The 21,672-nt window shown below is 38.7% G+C and overlaps 2 protein-coding genes across 3 annotated transcripts; one reads left to right on the top strand and one right to left on the bottom strand.

Moving 5' to 3' along the window:
- Positions 1-82: 82 nt before the first annotated feature.
- Positions 83-10,776, top strand: rhof (ras homolog family member F). 2 transcript variants are annotated; one of them, XM_051938739.1, is made up of 5 exons: positions 83-2,135; positions 6,493-6,580; positions 7,534-7,643; positions 7,939-8,073; positions 9,440-10,776. In XM_051938739.1, exons 1-5 carry the CDS (start codon positions 2,121-2,123, stop codon positions 9,602-9,604), a joined length of 513 nt encoding a protein of 170 aa, XP_051794699.1. In that variant the 5' UTR covers positions 83-2,120; the 3' UTR covers positions 9,605-10,776. The 2 variants fall into 2 exon arrangements, with proteins under 2 accessions (XP_051794699.1, XP_022050295.1); XM_022194603.2 differs by having other exon boundaries at positions 85-6,247.
- A 712-nt stretch (positions 10,777-11,488) lies between these two features.
- On the bottom strand, positions 11,489-21,415 carry tmem120b (transmembrane protein 120B). Its single transcript, XM_022194600.2, has 12 exons — positions 21,242-21,415; positions 19,228-19,346; positions 18,865-18,981; positions 18,652-18,711; positions 18,462-18,557; positions 18,279-18,368; positions 18,097-18,162; positions 17,296-17,357; positions 15,235-15,327; positions 14,885-14,949; positions 14,581-14,649; positions 11,489-13,267 (listed from the first exon to the last, which is right to left on the bottom strand). Exons 1-12 carry the CDS (start codon positions 21,302-21,304, stop codon positions 13,151-13,153), a joined length of 1,017 nt encoding a protein of 338 aa, XP_022050292.1. The 5' UTR covers positions 21,305-21,415; the 3' UTR covers positions 11,489-13,150.
- Between the last annotated feature and the right edge of the window lie 257 nt (positions 21,416-21,672).

Below are 21,672 nucleotides of genomic sequence, written 5' to 3' on the forward strand. Positions count from 1 at the left end.
TCGTATATGTGATTTTTCCGGGTGTAGTGGCGGTTTAGTGTCGGTAAACCGCTAAATCATTTTATCCGGAATCTGCCGCTTGCATTTACCCAACTGGCAAACACAAGATAGACACAGCGGGCAATATCATCTTAACTGCCACTAAAAGGGGCTAATAAAACTGATTCGGTCGGACGGTTTCATGTCGTGTAGGCTTGTGGTTCGAATTCTGGCGTGAACATATGTTTATTTTTTTTAAATAAGCAAGCAAACGGCTAGCAACGTTTGACACGAGAAATTACTAGTTTAGCAGCTAAGCTAACGTTTATAACTGTTGTGGAATGCGGCGGGTTGTTTCGTTCTTTTGCTAATCCCGATTGAGAAAGTAGTACCGAGCTGTTAGGTAGCGCCTCCATTTTTTCTTTTTTTTTCCTTTTTAACTTTTTTTTTCACAAGTATTAACCAACAGTGGAGTTTTTTTGAAGCTACGTAGTGTTCAACATTTTTTGTTTTAAATATTTTTTAATTGTTGTCGAACAAACTGGGTTTTGTTTGACATTGCCTGGTGTTTTCGCAGTGCTCGGGCAATTGGCTGGTTAACAGCAGCAGCTCGGCGGGCCAATCAGAGCGCAGCGGCAGAGGAGCTGTCTGCTATTAGAGGCACGGCTCAGGAGTCCTTCAACAGAGAGCAGAGAGAGGGGGCTGAGCGCTCTCGGCAGCCATTTTCCTTAAAACAGGGACTCAATGGCCTATATGGGTTTCCTTTGTTCCAAAAGGGATCTTACACTTGATTTCCTCATCTCTCACGGACTATGATAAAACTATTATTCCTCCTTTTAAAGGATTGAGAAGAAGGAAGAGAATGTACTGGATGTAATACCCTGTGACATTTTGAGCCTTTTTTTACTCTGCCTGGGAATCCATCTTTGTCTTAACTAGGTCATGGCACACCCATATAATAGTGTTTATATTTCTTATTAAGTTAAAAAAAAAAGAAACCAAAATGTTGTGAATAAACAGCTTTATGGTTTTGGAGAGATTTAAAATGGTAGTAACTGAGGGGGGGAACACAGTGACAAAATGTGTAATGGCAGATTGTTGGCATTGCACTTATGGCCTTGTAGGATATGAGTAGCAATGAGTAAGTTCAACTCTTTTTATAATAATTTAACAATGTTTTATAATTTAGTAATGTAAATGTGAGGCATGCAGCTACTGTTATTAAAAATAAGTATTTTCTGTCATTTTCTGTACTCAGCTTTATTAATGTAATCACAGAATATCTTCAAAAATAGCATGCTGACATATAAATATACAGTTTATATAAGCTGCTCAAATGACAGAAAGCAGGCCATGGATAACTAATGGCCTTTTTGAAAATTACTTTATTGTGCTTATTGCATTTTTGACTGTTGACTGATAACTTCCTTTGCTTTGATTAATGACTTTAAACACTTTTCCTCTCACAACAGCAACGCTAAACACCCTGAAGGCTTGTGTTGTACCCTACACTGCAACTGTGGAGACAACTTCAAGCATGATTAAGTGTGTGCTGCCATGTAAGAGCCAAACGCGTCCAAAAAAAAACGTGTAAACGTCGGCTTGACCTTGCTTCAAGGGCATATTTAAATATCTAATGAAGTCCAGTCAGGTAGCCTTTTTTAATCTTTCTCTTCCTTCTTTCTTTTTTTGATGTCACAGTTTTTAAAAACGATTTTAAACACAGACAGGTCAAACTTAAAGAGGAAACAGATGGAGGGAAAACTCTTCATGGTGAAAAAATATTTACCTCAGCACTTGGGTGAAATGCAGTTAACAGGCCTAAACGCAGGGGCAGGAGGAATGTTTTCAGCTCCATCTTCGGATCCTCTATTATTGGCATTAATAAGGGGTTGGGAGAGCGTCTCCTGAAAAGGAAGGAATCCATTAGCACGACAGATAGAGCTCTTTTGAAAACTTTTTTTGATCAGTGGTAGCTTTTTCCTCTCAGCCAGCGAATATGCATCTTCAAGCATCATCTGTGTGGGCAATATGCAAACCATCTCTTCTCTCTCCTTGAAGACAGGATTGCAGTCGATTAGAAACGTCTGCCATTTCGACATTTCTAGCTGAGCAGCATCATATAAAAAGCTACAAGGGAAATGTTGTGTGGAAAGGTAATGAATTTTGAGCTATTTCACTGAATTTCTCCATTTATATCCATGTACGTATTTTCCTTTAGGACAGACAACACGTAAAATACTTAAATATTACTTAATTTATAAAAACGATTTCAGCTTAACTATATACTGACTTTTGTTTTAAAATAATAATAACTGTAACCCACATCGTTTAATTGATATTGAAAACTTACAGTTAGTATTCAAAACATGTAAATCCACGTTTTAAAAGAGATCTTATGGGGAAGAAATCTTGTGTTTTTCACTGCTTCCCTTCATCCAAACAGACCTGTTTTGGTGGTATGTAAGCAGCGCTTGTGCAATGGTTTCTCTGCTGTTCTCTATCTCAAAATGGCTTCTTTACAGACAAAGGAGAGCACTGTGCTGTGAAATGTTGCTGCGCCATAACTGGGTGAGGCTCGGGGAGAGCGCCGTGTTTTTTTTTTTTCTACCGAGGACGTTTCTCGGTGTTCGAGTGAATCAGCACGAAGACAAAGCACAGCGTCACATGGGTGATTTTTCTCGAAATGGTGCGTGTTTTACAAGAAGAAGAAAAAATCAGTCGACAGTGCTTGTTAAAGGAAGGAAACTTTAATACGAGGCGGCGTATTCAGGCTGTCGCGTTGCTGGGCTGACTCGCCCTGGCAACGGCAGTAATCCGAGAGCTCTGGACGGTTGCCATGAGAGCAGCACCCCCACACTGCCATATAAGGTCATCAGGAATCCTCCGCAGCAGCCCCGTTGTTCTGTATGTGGGTGAAAATAACTGGCGCTGCGTCGGGCTTCCGTGCGTAAAACGGCAAAAAAAACAGACGGATCACCAATACCGACTGTTTCAAGCGCTGCATATCAGATAGTACAAACAAACACGATGCCATCCTGTCTATTTTTTGCGGCGAAGGAGTTAAAAATACAAGCGGGGAGGGTCTTTGTTCTCGTGCGTAAAAGTGGGTCTCCAGGTGGATCTTTAGCGCCTTTTCACGCACTCTTTATGCGCGCTTTTTTTAGTGTGTTTGTGCGTGTTTGCGCTTTCAAAATCGCAGCGTGTGTGCGTGTCAGAGGCCTGTTTTTCTTGCTCTCCACTCCTACCCTCCGGCTGCCAAATGCGCGCATTCAGGTCACGAGTCTGTCGACACCCTTCCCCTCTCTAAAGCTTCGCTCTCTACACCCCAACCCCCAATGCGATGGCGACAAAATCAGAAAGATGGTGAATATCTGCCTTTAGTTATGGGGCTTTTGCGTTGAAATCCGCCACTGAGGTTATTTATAGGATAGGCCTTTGTTAAAAACGAAAAGAGAGAAAAAAATCCCTCCCCGGTGGATTGCGCCACTCAGCTTTGCTGCTGACAGACTGGAATATTCCACACCGGGGATTGGCCTCTCTTTCTTCTACAGGACAGCTGTCTCTCTCTCTGAACGGCGAAAAAACATTTTGACAATTGTTCTTTGTTTATTAATTGATGAAAAAGGGGGCTATGTGCGTGTGGATATTTTGTACACCTACAGGACATTTTAATATCCTTTCTAGGCTACTTGATCCATGAGTTAGGATGCCAGGTTTCACCTTGTAAGTCAAACAAGCACTTTTTAAAATGATTTATTATGCAGGAATTTTTCATGGCTTGTGCTACACCACACCGTAGCCTTTTGTAGAGGCATATGGTGCACATGAGAGAACCTCTTCCTCCGTGAATGGCTGATTGCTGTGGAGTCAGAATAAGCAAGCAGACAGGCACACTGCTGTGAGCTTTTCTTTCTTTGCCTTTTATTCTGACGGATTGTTCACTGAATCAAATCAGGCATCCTCGGAGCTCTGTGTCTTTTTTTTATTACATTTCTCGATTTTTCAAGGATTTTTGTCATGCACATGGTACTGTATCTATTTAAAACACTGGATTTTCTTCTTTCTAGCTCTTGAAGATTTGCATGTGTAGTGTATTAATATTCCACAGTATGGTTTGTAATTTATCCTCCTTAACTTGACAATATTATCACCTGTCTGTGTTTGGTTTGTGATGTGCTTAAATAAATAGAATATACACTAATCCTTATGGTTTGTTGTTGTGGAAGCTAAAGCAGGTTGTTGTACATTTGTAATTTTTTGGTAACCTTTAATGATTTTTAGGCCCAGATTTCAAACAGGATTTGAGCTGTCGTGATGGATACACTGTATGTGTATATATATATATATATATATATGACACAAAATATGCACATCATTCAGACTGCAGGGTGATTTTTTTTTAGCAGTATTTTTACAATTTCAGTGACATTTCCTTTAGCTACTACTATAAATGTGTGTGTGCATTCATACTTAACATGATCAAATGTGTTCTTTTTCAAAAATAGGCAAAGTAAAGGGTGTCAGCTTTTCCTCTTAAAGGGACAGCTTGCTCAAATTTCCTGCACTCCTACCCCCAAACTAACTGCATTCTTTCCCTTTAGTGTAATTTAACCTTCAAATTTAGCTTTGAAACCTACCTCAGTTTGAGTTGTGATAGAAAATGTTCCAGACTAGATCCTAAATCCAACATTTTTGTGTGTTCAGATCATTCACACACTCTCTACCTGTGATCTGCTCTCTCCTGACACCCACTGCAGCCGACCTGGTTGTGATTATCAGCGATCACAAACGTGCCTGAAGCATATCCCCACATCTTTTATTGCATATACGGTGTCTATAAAAATCTTCAGACATAATATGTAGTTGATACTCGAAGGCAACACAGCTGGATTTAACACCTACTGTGCGTTTTGTCTTTGATCCCTCACAGATACCACTTCTGGCTCAGCGTTTAACCCTTATTTGTCACATCCACTCCTGATTACACGGATATTTTTAGTGAAACACTGATACGATATTCCTCATATTGTAGAGTAGCTTCTCATCACATGTTGGTAAAGAGATGTACTAAACATCTGAATCATTATCTTTTTGTATTTTGCTTTTGTAGTTCTAACTCTGTACATTACATCCTGAGACACGAGGGAGAGTAGTTTGTCCCGATGATTAATCTGTGATTTTCCAGCATTACAAAGAAGTGACGTCTTGCTGAGGATTCAAAAATAACTGTATCAAAAGAAAATACTTTCATTTCAACAAATATAACCATTTAATCTGAAACACGCATGGTCAAATACTCGTCTTGTTTCTCAGTTGTGTAAAAAATTCTACATTTAAACTGGTTTTATGCTTCCTGAAGGCATTCTCTCAATCACAAACTCAGGATTTCTACAGCATTTAAACAAATACTACTCAATGAATGAGCCAAACATCACAAACCGATGGTGAAAAAGGGTGGTTACCTTTTAAAAATGCATACAGATTCAGTGTATGTGCAGCACAGCGGGAGTTGACCTTTTGTCAGTATAAGTTTCTACGGAAACCAGTTTGCATGCACACAGTGGGTGGAGCTGCCCCCATTCACTGTCATCAGAGCATCTCCAGGATGCACATTCATAACATTACAGATAAGAATCTAGAAATCTGTCAGTGCCGGTTTACTGTAAAAAACCTGCTCAGGCTAGTTCAGCATTAAACTGGACATTTTAAGTGTAATCTCTCTCCTTCTCACACACACACACACACATGGTCAGTGGAGGAAGTACTTCAGATTGAGAACCCACCCAGAAAATGAAACACATGCAATAGAGGAAGTAGGAGCAGCCAGACTCAGCAGCTTCACATCAGCTGCAGCTCTGAGCGAACAGACTGACGACAGGACAGCAGAGGAGCGTGGAGGGTCAACTGGAGGCAGCTTCACTGTGACAGGAACAGGAAGCGGTGAGCAGAATGAGCTACCTGGTAAAACATGAAGCTCGTCTGTTCCTCTCTCTTCACACCGCCTGTGAATCATCTCAGCCCTTCCAAATGCACATTCATCAGGGTTTGCCATGTGTTTAATTTAAAACCGGAGGTAGCATCTTCAGCCCTGCCCTGCCTGGCACCTGTGTGACTGTTTGGAGGAGAAATGACACAAAACGGTGCTGCCACCACCGGTAATGGCACCACGAAAGGGGGACAAGAACTTAAAATTGTGATTGTGGGAGATGGAGGCTGCGGGAAAACATCTCTGGTGATGGTGTATGCTAAAGGTGATTTTCCAGAGGTAAGAAGAGCTCATGTGTCATTTCATGTGCCACATCTTTTGAAATTGCGCATTTGTTGATCAGTGCAGATACAATTTATGGGCTTACCTGTGAGAGATTCTAATAAAAACACTGATATTGTTGAAATTTAAACGTATCCAGGCTTTTTTTTCAATCCAAATGTTTGTAAAACCCTGCAACTGAATACAGAGACATATTTTGAATTATAAAATGGGATATTTGTGTATTTGTGTGTCAAAAACAGAAATATGCACCATCAGTGTTCGAAAAATATGTCGCCACTGTCTCTATTGGAGGAAAGGACATCAAGCTCAACCTGTATGACACAGCTGGTAAGACACAAAATCAGTGATCAGCTCCATGTTTGTGATTCAGCTCTACACTGCAATTCACATTATGTGGAAAGACATTCAGGTACTAAGCCTGCTGAGCTGAAGGGCCACACACTGTGTCCCCTGGCTGCAATACAGTAGAAACTGCAGATAAACATCACACATACCAATTCAGAGGAAGGGAAACAAGCTTACAGTTTTACATCTTTTAAGATTACAAGTTCAGGCAACCTCCCACCGTGTGGATCCAACCTTTATCTCGTTGTTGTGACACTAAAAGACACGGGGGGAAGCAGGAAAGGTCGGTGTTTATGTCAGAGCATCATCAGCATCATGTTTAAGGAACTGACTAATATACTAGTAAATATAAAGGGCACTTTTACATGAATTTATGTGTTCACTAAGATTTCAAAAAGCAGACTTTCTGTATTTCTCTGTTTGTCTATGAACCCTAATGTTCTCTCACAGTAAACACTAGTGCTATTCTCTGATCACATGCTAGCAGATGTCCTGTTTTAGCTCTGCTAGTTAACTTTCACACATATATCTAAGAGTTTTTGTGTAGAAGACGACACACCACCAATGGGGATTTTTAAAAAAAAAACAGTTTGACTGAAAAGTGACACAAACTGCTGTGTTCATGTGGTGCATCAAATGTTCCTGTGAATTTTAAAGCCTTTTCATTTCTTGAAAAAGCCACGACAGTCTGTGCCGGCAGCTTATCTTTTGTATAATTGCAGCAGGGCGCCTTACATCAGCGGAGGAGGAAGCTGAAGCCAGGATGTGGTTTTCGTGCATCTAACCATTCTTTGTCACATGCGTTATATCTTTACGTTCAGGCTGCAAACAGAACCGCTTTTGTTGAGTCCTGCTGCTCTTTTACACACATTATTTGGTATTTGTGGGTGTATGCATTCATCCGCTAACACAAATTCACACCTTTTTTCTTCTAGGACAGGAGGACTATGACAGACTGAGGCCGCTTTCATACCAAGAGGCCAATCTGATTTTAGTCTGCTTTGATGTTACAAACCCCACCAGCTTCGAGAATGTCATGATAAAGGTAATCACTGCAACAGTGCCAAGTTACACATTCAGGTACAAAGAGGCAAAAATGTTTAACTGGACTTTCAGGTTTGTTCTTAGAGTTTGTAAATGATTGATAGAGTGTGTGTGTTTGTGCTGGCTGCATTCTCTTAGCTATGATTGACTCATGCAGGTGAGTAAGCCCTCATGTGGACATCGATCCTGGTGCAGCCGCTCTGCAGGGAAATCAAATAATTCAGTCCTGCAGCCCCCAAAAGTCTGACCTTAAATGCATTGAATCTGACTCCTGAATCCTTCTTGTGTTTATGCAGTGGTACCCAGAGGTGAAGCACTTCTGTCAGGACGTACCGGTCATCCTGATTGGCTGCAAGACCGACCTCAGGAAGGACAAAGAGTGTGCAAGGAAGCTGAAGGCCATGAATCTGGCTCCCATCACCTACTCACAGGTAAGGAAAGGAGAAGTGTGCAGCGAAAACAGGGCTTTCAGCCGAGGTTACAGGATGTAAACTGAAATATGCAAGAGGAAGCACCTCAACCAGAACATGCAAGCACATCTACCTGTGCTGACAAGAACAAATCTCATCCAAATGCACGTTTTTTTTTATTGTCAGCGCCACTGCAGTGATTTGGGTCAAAATATAATTGAGGGACTTTTAAAGTCCATGGGCTATATCTTGCATACATTTCTATTAAAAGTAAAAAAAAATAACAAAACAAAACAGAGGCTCTCACATACTATTTCTCTTCACTTTAAGTACTACAGCTCTTGTTACAAACTACATACCAGCTCATGCAGTAGAGACACAATTGGAACATACTACTCCATCATAATAATGCACCTTAAATTTTTATCATTGCAGTCTTTTAGTGAAAAATGCACTGTTATCTGTCTGGATATAGTCACACGAGATGCTGCAATGTATAAGAGTAAAGCATTGTGGGTAAGAAAGGCCAGAAAAGTTTTCTGCTTAATCTCAAAATCCGACCAGACGTAGTAGGACATGTTTGTATTTTTACTACATTTGACACACTACGTATTGGGATATACTGGGTTCAATATATAAATTAGGGACTTTTGAAGACCATGGGATATATCTGACATACATTTTTATTAAACTTAAAAAATAAATCATGTTTTCTATGCTCATTATGATCATGTCTTTACAAATTCCAGAATTATTTATTATGGAAGCAATCACTTATTAATAAAAAATGGCTGGATATCCCTAAAATGTCAACTAAATAACCATACCTATTTAATCACAACCACCTTCTAATTAGATAAACAATAATAAAATGAATTTATTCAAAAATTGTTTTGATTGTGTTCTTGTTATTAAGTTGAGATAATCATGACAGGTATTTCTTTTTTTTTTGCCAATATATCAAATTTTAGATGGAAAACAACAAATTATATCTGTGTCTGAGAAATCACTTTCCATTAATTTCCCCATTACAAAAACACCTCTCAAGGAAGTGTGTTGATTCCAGATCACATGACCTGCTCCACATGATGTCATTTCCTCCTAAAGAAAAGACTGGAAGACTCCAAGGCTTTCTGGGTTATTTAATATAAAGTAGTGTGTGAGTCAAGTGTGGATTTATCATATGTTATGCTTTCAATTTCAATTTTACTCATTTGTATATATAATATTTAGAAGAATCTTTGTGTAAAAATGCCATGTGGTGTTTGGTTATAGGCGGCCATGTTGATTTTAGACCTGAGAACAGCAAAAATGTCAGCTATGTTAGAAAAAGTCTTGCAATTATGCATTGACCCATTTAATGTTTTTTTCTTGGTGTTGGATTCAGGGTGAGGAGACACGACAGCAGATGAATGCAGAGCTGTACCTCGAGTGTTCGGCGAAATATCAGGAGAACGTGGAAGACATATTCAGAGAGGCGACCAAAAAGGCTCTGGCCTTCAGACGTAAACAAAAGAACTACAAGAGGAAGAAGAAATGTGTTGTTTTGTGAAGATAAAGGAAGAGACCCTGCTCTTCTGCAAACAGTGCCAGTTAGTCATCATTTTTCATATTCACAGTGGCTGCATGTTCAGACACCAGACACAGATGTGGAGACAGCTGTGTGACAAGCGGCTCAGAGAATCCTTATCGTTCCCTGGAAGTCTGAACCTCGCTGAGCTCATCAGCTTCCTTCACTGTTACGAGAAAAGTGACGCAACAGGAAAGACAATTTTGCAAGTTGCAACTTGGAGATTTTCTAAAGCAGCCACAATTTGTAACATCCTCTGGCAATGTGTTTCACTCTTGAATGTATTTTTTTTGTGTTTTTTATAGCTTCTGAGAAAACTTTGTACTGTTTGTAATGACACCAGATTGCCTTACTGAAACTTATATTTATTGCAGGAATTTGAACCGTCAGTTGTTGTTTTGCCACCATGGATTTTTGTTATATTATTTTAATTGTCAGGTGTGGTTTAAATCTGCTGGCAGAAACCAAATTTTAAGGCAAAATTAAGTGTTAAAATTCAGAGTGTAATGGTACTGTAGCTTCAGAGGAGACACTGCAGGTGGATACTGTTGAATTTTAACCAATATTTTATTCATGATGATACTTTTCCAGTTGATTGCTTACATAAAGGCAGATTTTTTTATTTTGTATGTATCAAGTTTTCTAAAATTGTACATTTAATGAGGGAAATGAGGTTTTATATATGTGTAAAAATGCAGGAATGCAAATTAAATTCCACAACAGGAATGTAAACATTGGATGAAATTAACTTCCTTGTTTAATTGTATAGACATATTAGTATTAGAGATTTTTACAGATGGAATTTTTAAAAGAATATGAATATTACTGTTAACAGACTGAGGAAAGTAAATAGGTTTTTAGGTTTGAAATATTTTATAAAACAGACTGTGAATGACCAGAATATAGAGAGAAGTAAACTTGAAAAGTTTGATGGATGTAAGTGTTACTTCAGTTCAGATATATAGCTTAGAGTATAAAAAACAAAAAGAAACTAATTTTGAAAAAATGGCTTTTGAAGATTTTTGTTAAAAATTGTTTAAAAAACATTGAGGCTGGTGATGAAAGAAGCAAAGGGTAAAGACATAGTTAAATAAACAAGGGAGGTTCTGCTTTCAGTGTCACTTATGCAGAAGAAAAATAAAGAGTTTTCTTTATTTACTGCCATGGATTTTGTTTTTTTTAAGTTGTCTAAACCCAAAAACATCATATGATAGTTAGTAAAAAAAGAAATCAGTGATCCAAACAAATAACAACTCATTTTCTCAACTAAAAGCGTACTAGCTAAAAACATGCTAACAAAGCAGCTACAAGACATTAAAACTATAAAAGAATACAGATGGAATTATCTTGTAAACAAAAAAGTGTTAATCTTCGATATTAATCTACAATGAAGAAAATAATACAAATAAATAAAAAGCATTGAACGAGGTGTTTCCAAACTTTGGACTGGTAGTGTATACTGTTGATAACTTAAGACAATTATTTTTGGTAATAATTTCTCAGAATATTTATGTTTAACTATACAAATGAGGCATTATCTAATTAAATTTGTATATCTAATAGTCAAAGTGGGGTAAAACAAACACCTAAGCATACATTGTGGATGCTTTTTCCACTAGTCTGAAAGAAAACTTAACCCAGTGAATGAAAAGTGTTTTTTGCCTGTAGTGTCTCTTCTTCCTCCCCAGCAGAACAAAAAACAGAGAAACCAGTTGTTTTGGGGTTCTGTCAGCCTGAAGCTGAGCTCTTAGCTTTACCAACAGCGCCCACTAGAGGCAGAAAACCAGAATGTGTCTATTGGCTGTAGAGTATATTAGCTGTGGCACAATAAAGTGAATTTTCAGCACTGAAATAAACACAATTACCTTCTGTGTCAGCGAGCAAGAACCACTGACATGTTTTTTATTCAGGTGTATCATTAGTATTTCCTTCTTTTTTTTTTTTACAACAATGTACACAGTTTGAGAAACTGTCAACTGTCTGGTGTTACTGATCACACTCAGGCACCCGTTACAGTTTAGAAATGAGCAGCTACATCATAAAAATGAGGAAATCTTGTTGCATTCTGGCAGCTCCTACATCAAACGTAACATTCTGGTTGACAACTCAACACGATTCAGTTCTCCCTTTAATAAAAGTGATGCAGAAATACCAGTGATTCTCTTTAGAAGCACGATTGCACTGAAGAGAGGACATGAATGTAATGGCTTTCAAAATAAAAGTTTTTGTTTCCCCAGAATAAGGCATTAGAGACAAGTTTGTTATGAACCAGAGTGAAACATGTGACCATAAATTCATTAATACAAATATTTAATGGTATATGCTGATCGTAATTAGAAAAATAATCCAGCACATCTTGTTTTTTGTATATATAATAGATTTACAGTACTAGTGCCAATAGCAGCATTTGACCAGAATACATTTCTGCAACGTCACATAACAAATTGATAACTGCCAGCTCAGTAATGAAAAAACCAAAACCTGCACCTGGACTTCAAGTGGTAAAATGAATATAAATCACCTGCCTACACCTGCAAGACTTAGACCAACTTGATAAATCTATCTATACACGTTACATTTTGTTAGTATATTTAGTTAATGAGAACATAAAATGTAACTTCTAGGGATGACTTCACACAATAATCTGCGTTAGTCCTCAGTGATTTGTGGAGACAGTACAAGTTTTTTCCCCGTGCGTCTTCTTGTGACTTAACCGGATAACCACATCTAGGCATAAGAGCACACAAAACAGTTATGGCTTTTGTAACCACTGCCTGAAAGGGGAAAACAGCGTTGCATTCACTTGTAGTTGCAACAATAAGAAACAGAGCTGCCTCTGACTCGCCACAGAAAAAGAGCACAACCAGGGGGCAGTTCATTAGGGGGAAAGTCGAGCATCCATTGTACATTTAAAAATTGTTGACCTACATTTGTCATTTCAGAGACCAAAAGACGAGTAAAAATGACGGCTAGCAGGGATTTGAGAACTACATGATAAAAGGAAAATGGAGCTGAATGTGTTCAATTTTGCTGGAGCCAGAGACAGTTTGACCGTAGCTACTTCACAGAAGTATGAAGCATGACAGACGTTTGGTCTTCAAAGGCAAACCATTTCCTGTTCCGTTACCCGATGCTACCTGCCCTCTTTGTAAGTTGCATATGATTTGAACAAAGGCTCTCCGACAGATCCACGAACCGACACAAACACCCAAACAAAACACATTCCTTCCACTCACATTTTATGTACAGGATAAAGAGACGAACGGTTTGTGTGTCGGGTCAACACCACTGTGTGTCGAGCCCGACTGAGCAGCAACATCAACATCGAGTCATTGGGAAGTAATAGCATGTTTGCCACACGCTTTGGCTGGACGCTGCTGCTGCCATCGAAGCCTGAGAGGAACGGTGGTTTCAGCGTCGTGTTCTCTCGGCCTGATCGTACCGTGGTCGGTCTGTGGAGCGGTTGTGCGCGTTGCTTCAAGGTTACTGGCCGTCTGAAGGGTCCGACGCGTCTCGCTGAGGTTGTTCTCAGTCACTTTTTTGCACCTTTTCCTGGTTTTTCTGGATTTTTTGGTGGACGACTTTCAACGTGGTGAGAAAATTTCCCAGGAAGAGGACGAGAAATGTCAGTGCCAGCATGAAAACCTGGAAGAAAACGGGAAAATGAGTGTTTCAATAGGAGTCATGGCAGCTGCACGACTCCAAATAATAACCCTCACATCTTTTGACTTGACTTTTCAACATGTGGTGTTTTCTTGTGACAAAAGTTCTATGTACATTTATTCCCATTTTCTCTGGTGTCGAATCTTGAATGAGTTCTTTTCCTCTTGGCTAGGAAAACGTGCTCAAGAGTAGCACAATCACAGCTTCTGCAGGTCGACAATCAAGAGCTGTTCATGTCTGTGACCAGCAAGGCAAACTTAAACTTCGTGAACTCCATTTAAAAAAAAAAAAAAAAAAAAGCAGTTGCAAGTGGCATACTTTTTCTCTTCACTTTAAGTAAGTTCTATAGCACCCCTTACAAACTACATACCAGCTCATGCAGTATAGACACAATTGGAACATACTACTCCATCATAATATTGCACCTTAAACTTTTAGTGCTGCAGTCTTCTAGTGAAAAATGAGCTGCTATCTGTCTGGATATAGTCACGCGAGACATTACAGTGTATAAGAGTAAAGGATTGTGGGTAAGAAAGGTCAGAAAAGCATTCTGCTTAATCACAATAACGCATAGTAGGACATGTTTGTATTTTTACTACATTTGACACACTAAGTATTGGGATATACTAGGGTCAATAAATAATTGAGAGACTTTTGAAGAACATGGGATTTATCTTACACACATTTTTTATCAAAAATGAAAAAAAACTAATGTTTTTTATGTTCATTATGGTCAAGTCTTTACAAATTCCAGAATTATTTATTATGGGAACAATCACTTATTAATAAAAAATGGTCTCCTTCTACTGTATACGGTGACATAATAATGTGGCTCTACTGTGGTTTTCCATCTCACTGAAAACCAAACTGGTTCATAGAAGAGTTACGTGTTGAACAAACTCTGAGCCAGCCCTCGCTGCAGAGTGGAAGCAGCACTCAGATCACATCAGTAGAAAAGGGATCGAAATGTATTATGTAAAACATGAATGCACTTCCTTTGAAAAGCTGATTTTAGTAGAAGTTTAATAGCACGCAGTCTTCTAGTTTTCACCACTCACTATTGAAAAACTACCTCATAATAACACATTAGAGATCAGAAACTCCACATTTCACATTTATTGACCGACTTGTATGTCTGAATATGACCCTGAATGTGAATTTACAAGGACACTGCTTCCATAAAGACGAGTAAATGCACAAATGATTTTCAAAGGAGCTCCTTTTACACGCTTTCCTCTTAAACCAAAGCGTTTCTAACTCAGCTTAAGTGATGGATCTGCCAATTTGATCCTTACCTGCCACTCCTTACAGTCCTCGTGTCCTGCCAAGCGAAATAGGGTCACTGAGTTGTACAGCTGCCAGAACTGTGAAGGAAGGGGAGGCGTTATCTTTCACAATGTCGCTGCACACTCTGGTGGCACAAGCAAATATGCCTTTGATCCACATCTTTCTCCCAAAAACAACAAACGCTGACGCAAAATTTAATGTGAACTCACGAGCTTAGAAGATTTTGTGCAAATTCTCCTATTTAAAATACGGCAATAAAGCTGCAATCTGATGTTAAACACAAGCAGAAAACACAAGAAAAGTTTGACTTACGTGGCCAAAAAAGAGGAAAGGCAACAGAAATGTGAGTCCTCTCCACATCCAGGACTGAAATCCCTCTGCACAGACACACAAGAGCTGTAACCTTCACCCGACATGACACAGAACACTACACAAGTGACTGATGTGCTCCAACTCAACAACTATTTGACATTAGAAGTAGTTTAAGAAGCAAATTCTCTGAGGTCAAATCACTTCGACATCTGCTCTCCAGTGTGCTGATGTTAGCAGCTGTCCTCATCTCTCACCTTTACCCTATTTTTTTTTTCCAAGCATGGCGCTACAGATGGCTCAAGAGTTCAAACGACTGAAATGACTGCCACCAAAAATAGCAGACAACTCACCCACTGTGAGGTCCAGCTGATTTCTCTCTCCCAAAGCTCGCAGCCTGTATAAGCAGCCGCTCTGGTAGTAATACTGCAGGAACTGAACAAAGCCTGCGGGACAAAGCCATCGCAAAGATTAAAAGGCATCGCAGCACGTCACCGTCAACGTTGTAAGACGAACAGATCAGCAGGACTCAGTTAGACTCAGTTCTGACGATAGAAAATGTCAAAAAAGTGTCCAATTATATACAGCAAAAACAAGTTCTGTTTACGGAGGACTGTGGTCTACTTAACACCAGTTAGAATCCATAAAATGAAACAACAAAAAGTCTGTCATGAGAAGTTTTGTGTTACCTCAGTTAAAGTTGCGACAGTATAAAAAGGAAAGAATATTTTTTAACTAGTTTTAACTGTAATTTTTGTTTTACAGATTTTCCCCGTTTTGTTTCCGAAAACAGAAACTAAAAATACAAAGGAAGTAATTATTTGCACTTTAAAAACCAAAAATTAGACTATTTTTAGCTAAAAATATAATTTTACAGATATTTACTGCTGTTTGGAAGAAAATTCCATATGTTGAGAATGGACAGAAAAAATGTTTAAAAAAAACAAAAACATGTTTTACAGATTTTCCCTGTTTTGTTTCAGATAATAACTAGCAAAATAACACAAAAAAGTTAAAAAAAAAAAAAAAAGTCCCAAACTGTAAATGTCCACATCAGCAGATCTGTATTTTTTTTTTTTTTTTTACAAATAGTAATTATTTTTTTAAACTGACAGTTTTATTTTGTATCAGTTAAAATATCATTATTTTACAGATATTTACTGTTGTTTTTAGAGTTTGTAAAAAATGACAGTATTGGTGTATATGACAGTGTACATACAGAATAGATTCTTGCTTCCAGACTTTTACCATTTTTTCTGTATTCTTTTAATTCAAGTGAACATCTGTCTACTTAAACGTTTGACCTTTAACCAAAAACCCCGAGCAGAGAGCCTCATCACTGCGCTGACACATGAGTCCACATGTGATGTACTAAGCAGTGACTGTAACCACTAACGTGTGATAATCACTTCCCTTCCACGTTCTGCTGAGAAAACCTGCTCTACTTTACACACAATCATTTTCACAAGGGTAGAGATGACACATCGAATATCTCACAACCTTCAACAGCACAAGTAAAAGGAGATTCATGATTAAATAAAACTATCCTTTATTAGTTCGAGGTCATTTAGTGTTTGGCCGTTTCATCTTCCTAGATATTTACCTCTTCCTAACCTTAACATTGTCCGCACTTTATTTGATCGACTTCTGCGCCGACTTCATTGACGTAGAGCGATTGAAAATGACATGTCACGGTTAGGCAACAAACTTTGCGTTGCAGGTGCTGCCGGCCTTGACCTGCTCTGGGATCAGTGTGCTATCACAACACGGCATCGCAGCACAACGGCCTCCGACTCAGGAACATTCGAGGGGAAAAAAAATGAGGAGAGTGTGTTCCAATATAAACAGATCACCATATTATTACTAATACTGTCTGCTTTTTGTGTTATTTCCTCATTAACTGTGCCGTAGCCTCTCACTGCATGGATATTTTGGCTTCATGCTATTTAGTAAATATTACAAAGTAATAATAATCACTTGCAAGTTGCAGCGCTGTATCCAGGAACTCATCTGGCTCTTAAGTTTGTTTTAAAAATTATTTGTAGTATTTTCATATTTCTTTATGCAAGAAGTTGATTTTGAAAGTTGTTATCCTGTTAAGTTTATTGGCTTTGCAAATTGACTTTACAAGCTTTAATCTTGTTCACTTTTGTTTTGTTGTCATACTTTTCCCCACATACTGTTGTTTGTCTTCCAGCATGTTAAAAAACTTGAACATGGTTATTTTACAATGTTTTATCTAAATAAACTTGATTTGATTTCAGTAAAAAAAAATGCAGCAAATGTACAAATACAAAGAGAGAGCTGTATATTGTATGATAATACTGCTACTGCCTCCATAAACCCCAGAGCGTCTACACACATACAGAAGAATGTAACACAGTTTGTTGAATAAACCGATTTACAGCTCTTACTTTGATAGATGGAGAAAGCAAGGAACTGGCTCCTGAACATCTGATACATAGGTCCCTCTGGCCTGTGGAAACACACAAGATTAATCAACATATACTGATCCAATCACTACGCATCTCAATGCAATAGCACTCTATTTATTACCTCTGTGCAAAAAACACTATTTATTACACTGTATATTTAGATTTATTCTTTTGCCCTTTCTATCTAGGTTTACAGGACATACTTTCCTACTTATTCCTATATATATTTTATGTTTACATCAAACTCGTGCAATTCATGTGCAATTTTTAATACCCATGTGCAATATTGTAATTTATTTTATTGCACTAATATAATACCACTGTTTTTGTAGTACATCCTGTCTTCAAGTTAATTCCACGTTTATTTATTCATTTCATTTATTCACTTTTAATGTTTCATCCTCTTCATAGGTCACCTGTAATATGGCTGGAGTTTATATTTAGTAATTTAGTACTTATGGTCTAACTAACCTTTTGTGAGCACTGCAAGTGTCAGTTACCAAGGAAAAAAATCTGTGTGTGTGTGTGTGTGTGTGTGTGTGTGTGTGTGTGTGTGTGTGTGTGTGTGTGTGTGTGTGTGTGTGTGTGTGTGTGAGCTCAATTGGCAATGAAGCTTTTTCTGATTCTAATATTTCTAAGATTTTGAACGGGAGCAACAACAACGTAAGCAATTTCTCCTGTGCGATCAATAAGGTATTTCTGATTCTGATAATGTTGTCTTTAAGTGGCTGAGCAGAAAAGCTCCAAAATGATACTATAAAATCAAAGACAATATCTCACCAGGTAAGCATGACACCTGACAGAAAGGTGGACACATAATGGTGAGACACCCACCAACCTTTGATCCTGAAAAACACATGAAGATGAGGGGAAGACATGAAGAAAAACACTTCCAAATTTTAAATTCCCATTGTAGAAAAATCAGAAATTCTACGGTAATGAGGAATAGGGTCACAACAAACCTGGAGCCATTGCTCATGAGGATGCTTTCCCTTATGGTCAGTGTGCAGTAGTACCACACCAGCAGAAAATTGAAGATTTCATCAGTGACTCTAAACAAAGTCAAAAAACCATGACATAAACAATGAGTCACCATTTAATAAATCCCACCAACAGCAAAGCTTCAGGGAGAAATGTCTTCTCACCGACAGTTGAGAAAGAAGAGGCAGGTTATTGCTCCAAACATCAGGATTATTGTCATATAAAGCTTGAATTTCTCATACTCGTCTTTGTAGGCAAATCTGTGAATAAACAGAGAAAGGAGAATATGACAGAGTGTCAACATGCAGAAAAGCTACGTTTCAAGGAGAACTTAAGGCAAAATGCTTTACATACTTTGCCTGGTTACTGAGAAGCGTTACGTTCACGTTGCCCAGGACCAAATTCAAGTACAGCCTGTAAATGAAACAAGCATATAAACAAACAATGTAGTTTACTGATGAGACACAGGGTGACCTTTACAGCTTTGATGATCTAGTGTGTTTCTCCATGCTTAGCCAGGTCAAATACTGCTGAATATTGAGCTCATGTCATGAAAAAGTAACTTACCCATTCTTCTTTGGCAAATATGCTTCCATATCAAAGAAAACATTTTCTTTATCTTTGATTTGTGTCTTGATGTCTGTTATTAGTTTCAACTCTTTCTCTTCACATGTTTGCACACACCTGGAAAGAAGAGATGGAGAATTCATGAGTGAAACTATATATAAATATAGATAGATGTACACTGAAAATAACTACAAGTATGCAGACTGTCAAGTACTTAACCAAAACAAAATGAAAAACACTATACGATCACTTCCTTTCAATGTATGGGAAACACACTGAACGGTCACATTTAGCTGTAGAACTTCACCTGCTATTTGTCATTCCTGCTAAATATCGCTTTTACCAACTGCACATTGTACTAACTTGGACAAGCTGTGTCTGAGGTCTTTTAGGCCTTTTCTTTGTTTACTGATGGCGCTGCTGCATGTTGTCTGAAGATTGGTGAGTTCCTCCAATTTCTGTCTGTATATTTTGTGAGTTTCCTGCAGATCACACAAACAAATGTTTGGTTAGAGACTGTGTAGAAACATCCGCTGCTTGTCTGAAATATGCAATAAATGACATCGTCTGTTTCTTATATCACAAACACATAAAAATACACGTACAAATCACTGCTAATAGGCATTTACAACCAATCAATAAAAGACCTCAAACTGAATTTTTCCACATTGTCTTTAAAACATTTCTTTGAAAGAGTGAAAATACGTCCCCGTCTCACCCAAACCTTTGCCAAGCAAAAAAAATAAAAAATCTTAATGGACAACAGTGGAAAGCTCTTGGCAAACAGAGTCTCTTTTCACCAGAGATGGAAATGCTCCATGGCGTGAAATCTTGTTTGACCCTTCTGTCTAAACACAAACAGCCCATGACATCACATTATGTGGTGAAATAAATATTCCACTTTATGTGCACTTTTACTGGTAGCTTTCAGCTGCACGTTTTCTATCATCTCTGGTTTATAAAACTGGACTGAATCTGTGGAGTCTTGGAATCAGCAGATAATCCTGTGGTCTGAGGTTAGGGACTTGTTACCATCCAACCCCAAAAGGATTTGCACAACCAGGACAGCCTTTTATTTCCCAGAAACCCACATTTACAATCTACACAGACCCTAATGGGGTCATGTGGTGCAACACTAGGAACATGGGAAAAGGTCAACTTTCTTTAAGACATGCATCATAGAAAATTGATTTAAGCAGGGAACGAAAGAAGACCTGAACAAAGACCGTATCTGTCCTGTCATCTAAATAGAACGGCTTGAAACTAGGCTTTTTCAGGAATGTGGCTTAAACATACACAGAAGACACATTACATTTTAACTGGCCTGTCCTGTACTAGACAGAGAACAGAGACAGAGTGTGATAAGGTTGTGAAATCAGTACCTGGTGGATTACTAATCCATTGTGTTCTTGTGCAATTAATCAAAGTTGGTAACATCCTGAAAGAGCTTCTGAGCTTGAAAAAGGAAACTGAAAAGCTAGACACACAAACCACCGTTTCCAGTGTATACAGTACATCACATGATAGTTTTCTGTACACATGATCAAGCATCTGTAAACCCACAAACCCCAAACATAAGATCTAAACCTGGTATGACAGAAAGAATTAAAATCAGGATGTAAATGCAGAAGCTCAGGTGTAAACTTCATTTGGGAAAATCCCTGGGCAGATGACGATCACCATCATCACCATCATCATCATCATCATCATCCTTCCCTGTGGAGCAGCTCTAGATTTTACATTTTGATGGCATCTCATTCCCAGCTGTCTAATACCAGCTGCATAATCACACAATATCAAATGCCTCATGCATAACACAGTGAGAAACACTCTCTCCCATATGTCTTTTCAAGTTAGCCAACTATAGCTAACCTGAGCTAGCTTGACAACTTTATGATGGATGATGATGTATTCAGTGCTTGCAAAAGGTTACAACCAGGCAAAGAAATGGGGACAAAAAGCACCTTTCCGACCGTTGCCTAACTTTAACAGCAGTTGCTCAACATTGATCAATCGCACCATATTGCACTGAGGGGTTAGCTAAGGTACTGTAGCTGCTCATTAGCCGCAAAACACAATAGCAGCAAAAAGACACGCACCCTGCTGCTAACGTTAGCGGCTACACGCGCATGTCACAGTGGAGTCAAAGAGGATAAAAAAACCCCAGGAAACATCTCAAATTCCTTAAATATCGCCACCAACAGTGTAACTACTTGCTTATTGCTGCGTTTACGGCTGAGCAGAGAATGAATGGCGAATAGGAAAGAGCCAGACAAACTACCGTAGCCTCCACAGTATCTGCTGTCAGTGCCATCCGCTCCTGACACGCTACTGCCAGCAAACCCGCCGCGGATACTATTACACTTAGTGCTGTCACCTGTAATTGTTGATATTCCTCATCAATTTCCTCCCACTCCGTCTGAAACTTCGGTTTGGACATTGTGGTCCGGTAGCTGATGGGTAGAAGAGAACGCTTCCACACAGTGTCAGCTTCCACCGAGTCTCTCCTCTCGCAGGCTGCTCCGGCCACTCAGGCGCTTTTTAACTGTGCCGCACGGAGCATGCGCACACCGTAAACCGTGGTTAACACGAACGTCGCTTGAACCGGAGTTGAACCTGCTACAAGTAAACAGAAACATATTACAAATAAGTAAAATGACTCCAGTTTTAGAAAGGATACCTAAACATATTTAGTTTTTTTTTTAGATCAACCCCTGAATTAAACGGATGAGGCACCAATCACGGTACACATTACTGTTGCTAGGATACAGCAAGCATAATATAAACGTGTCAGTTTTCAAGCGGACT

The sequence above is a fragment of the Acanthochromis polyacanthus genome, chromosome 18 (assembly GCF_021347895.1).
Source record: "Acanthochromis polyacanthus isolate Apoly-LR-REF ecotype Palm Island chromosome 18, KAUST_Apoly_ChrSc, whole genome shotgun sequence".
NCBI lineage: Eukaryota > Metazoa > Chordata > Actinopteri > Pomacentridae > Acanthochromis > Acanthochromis polyacanthus.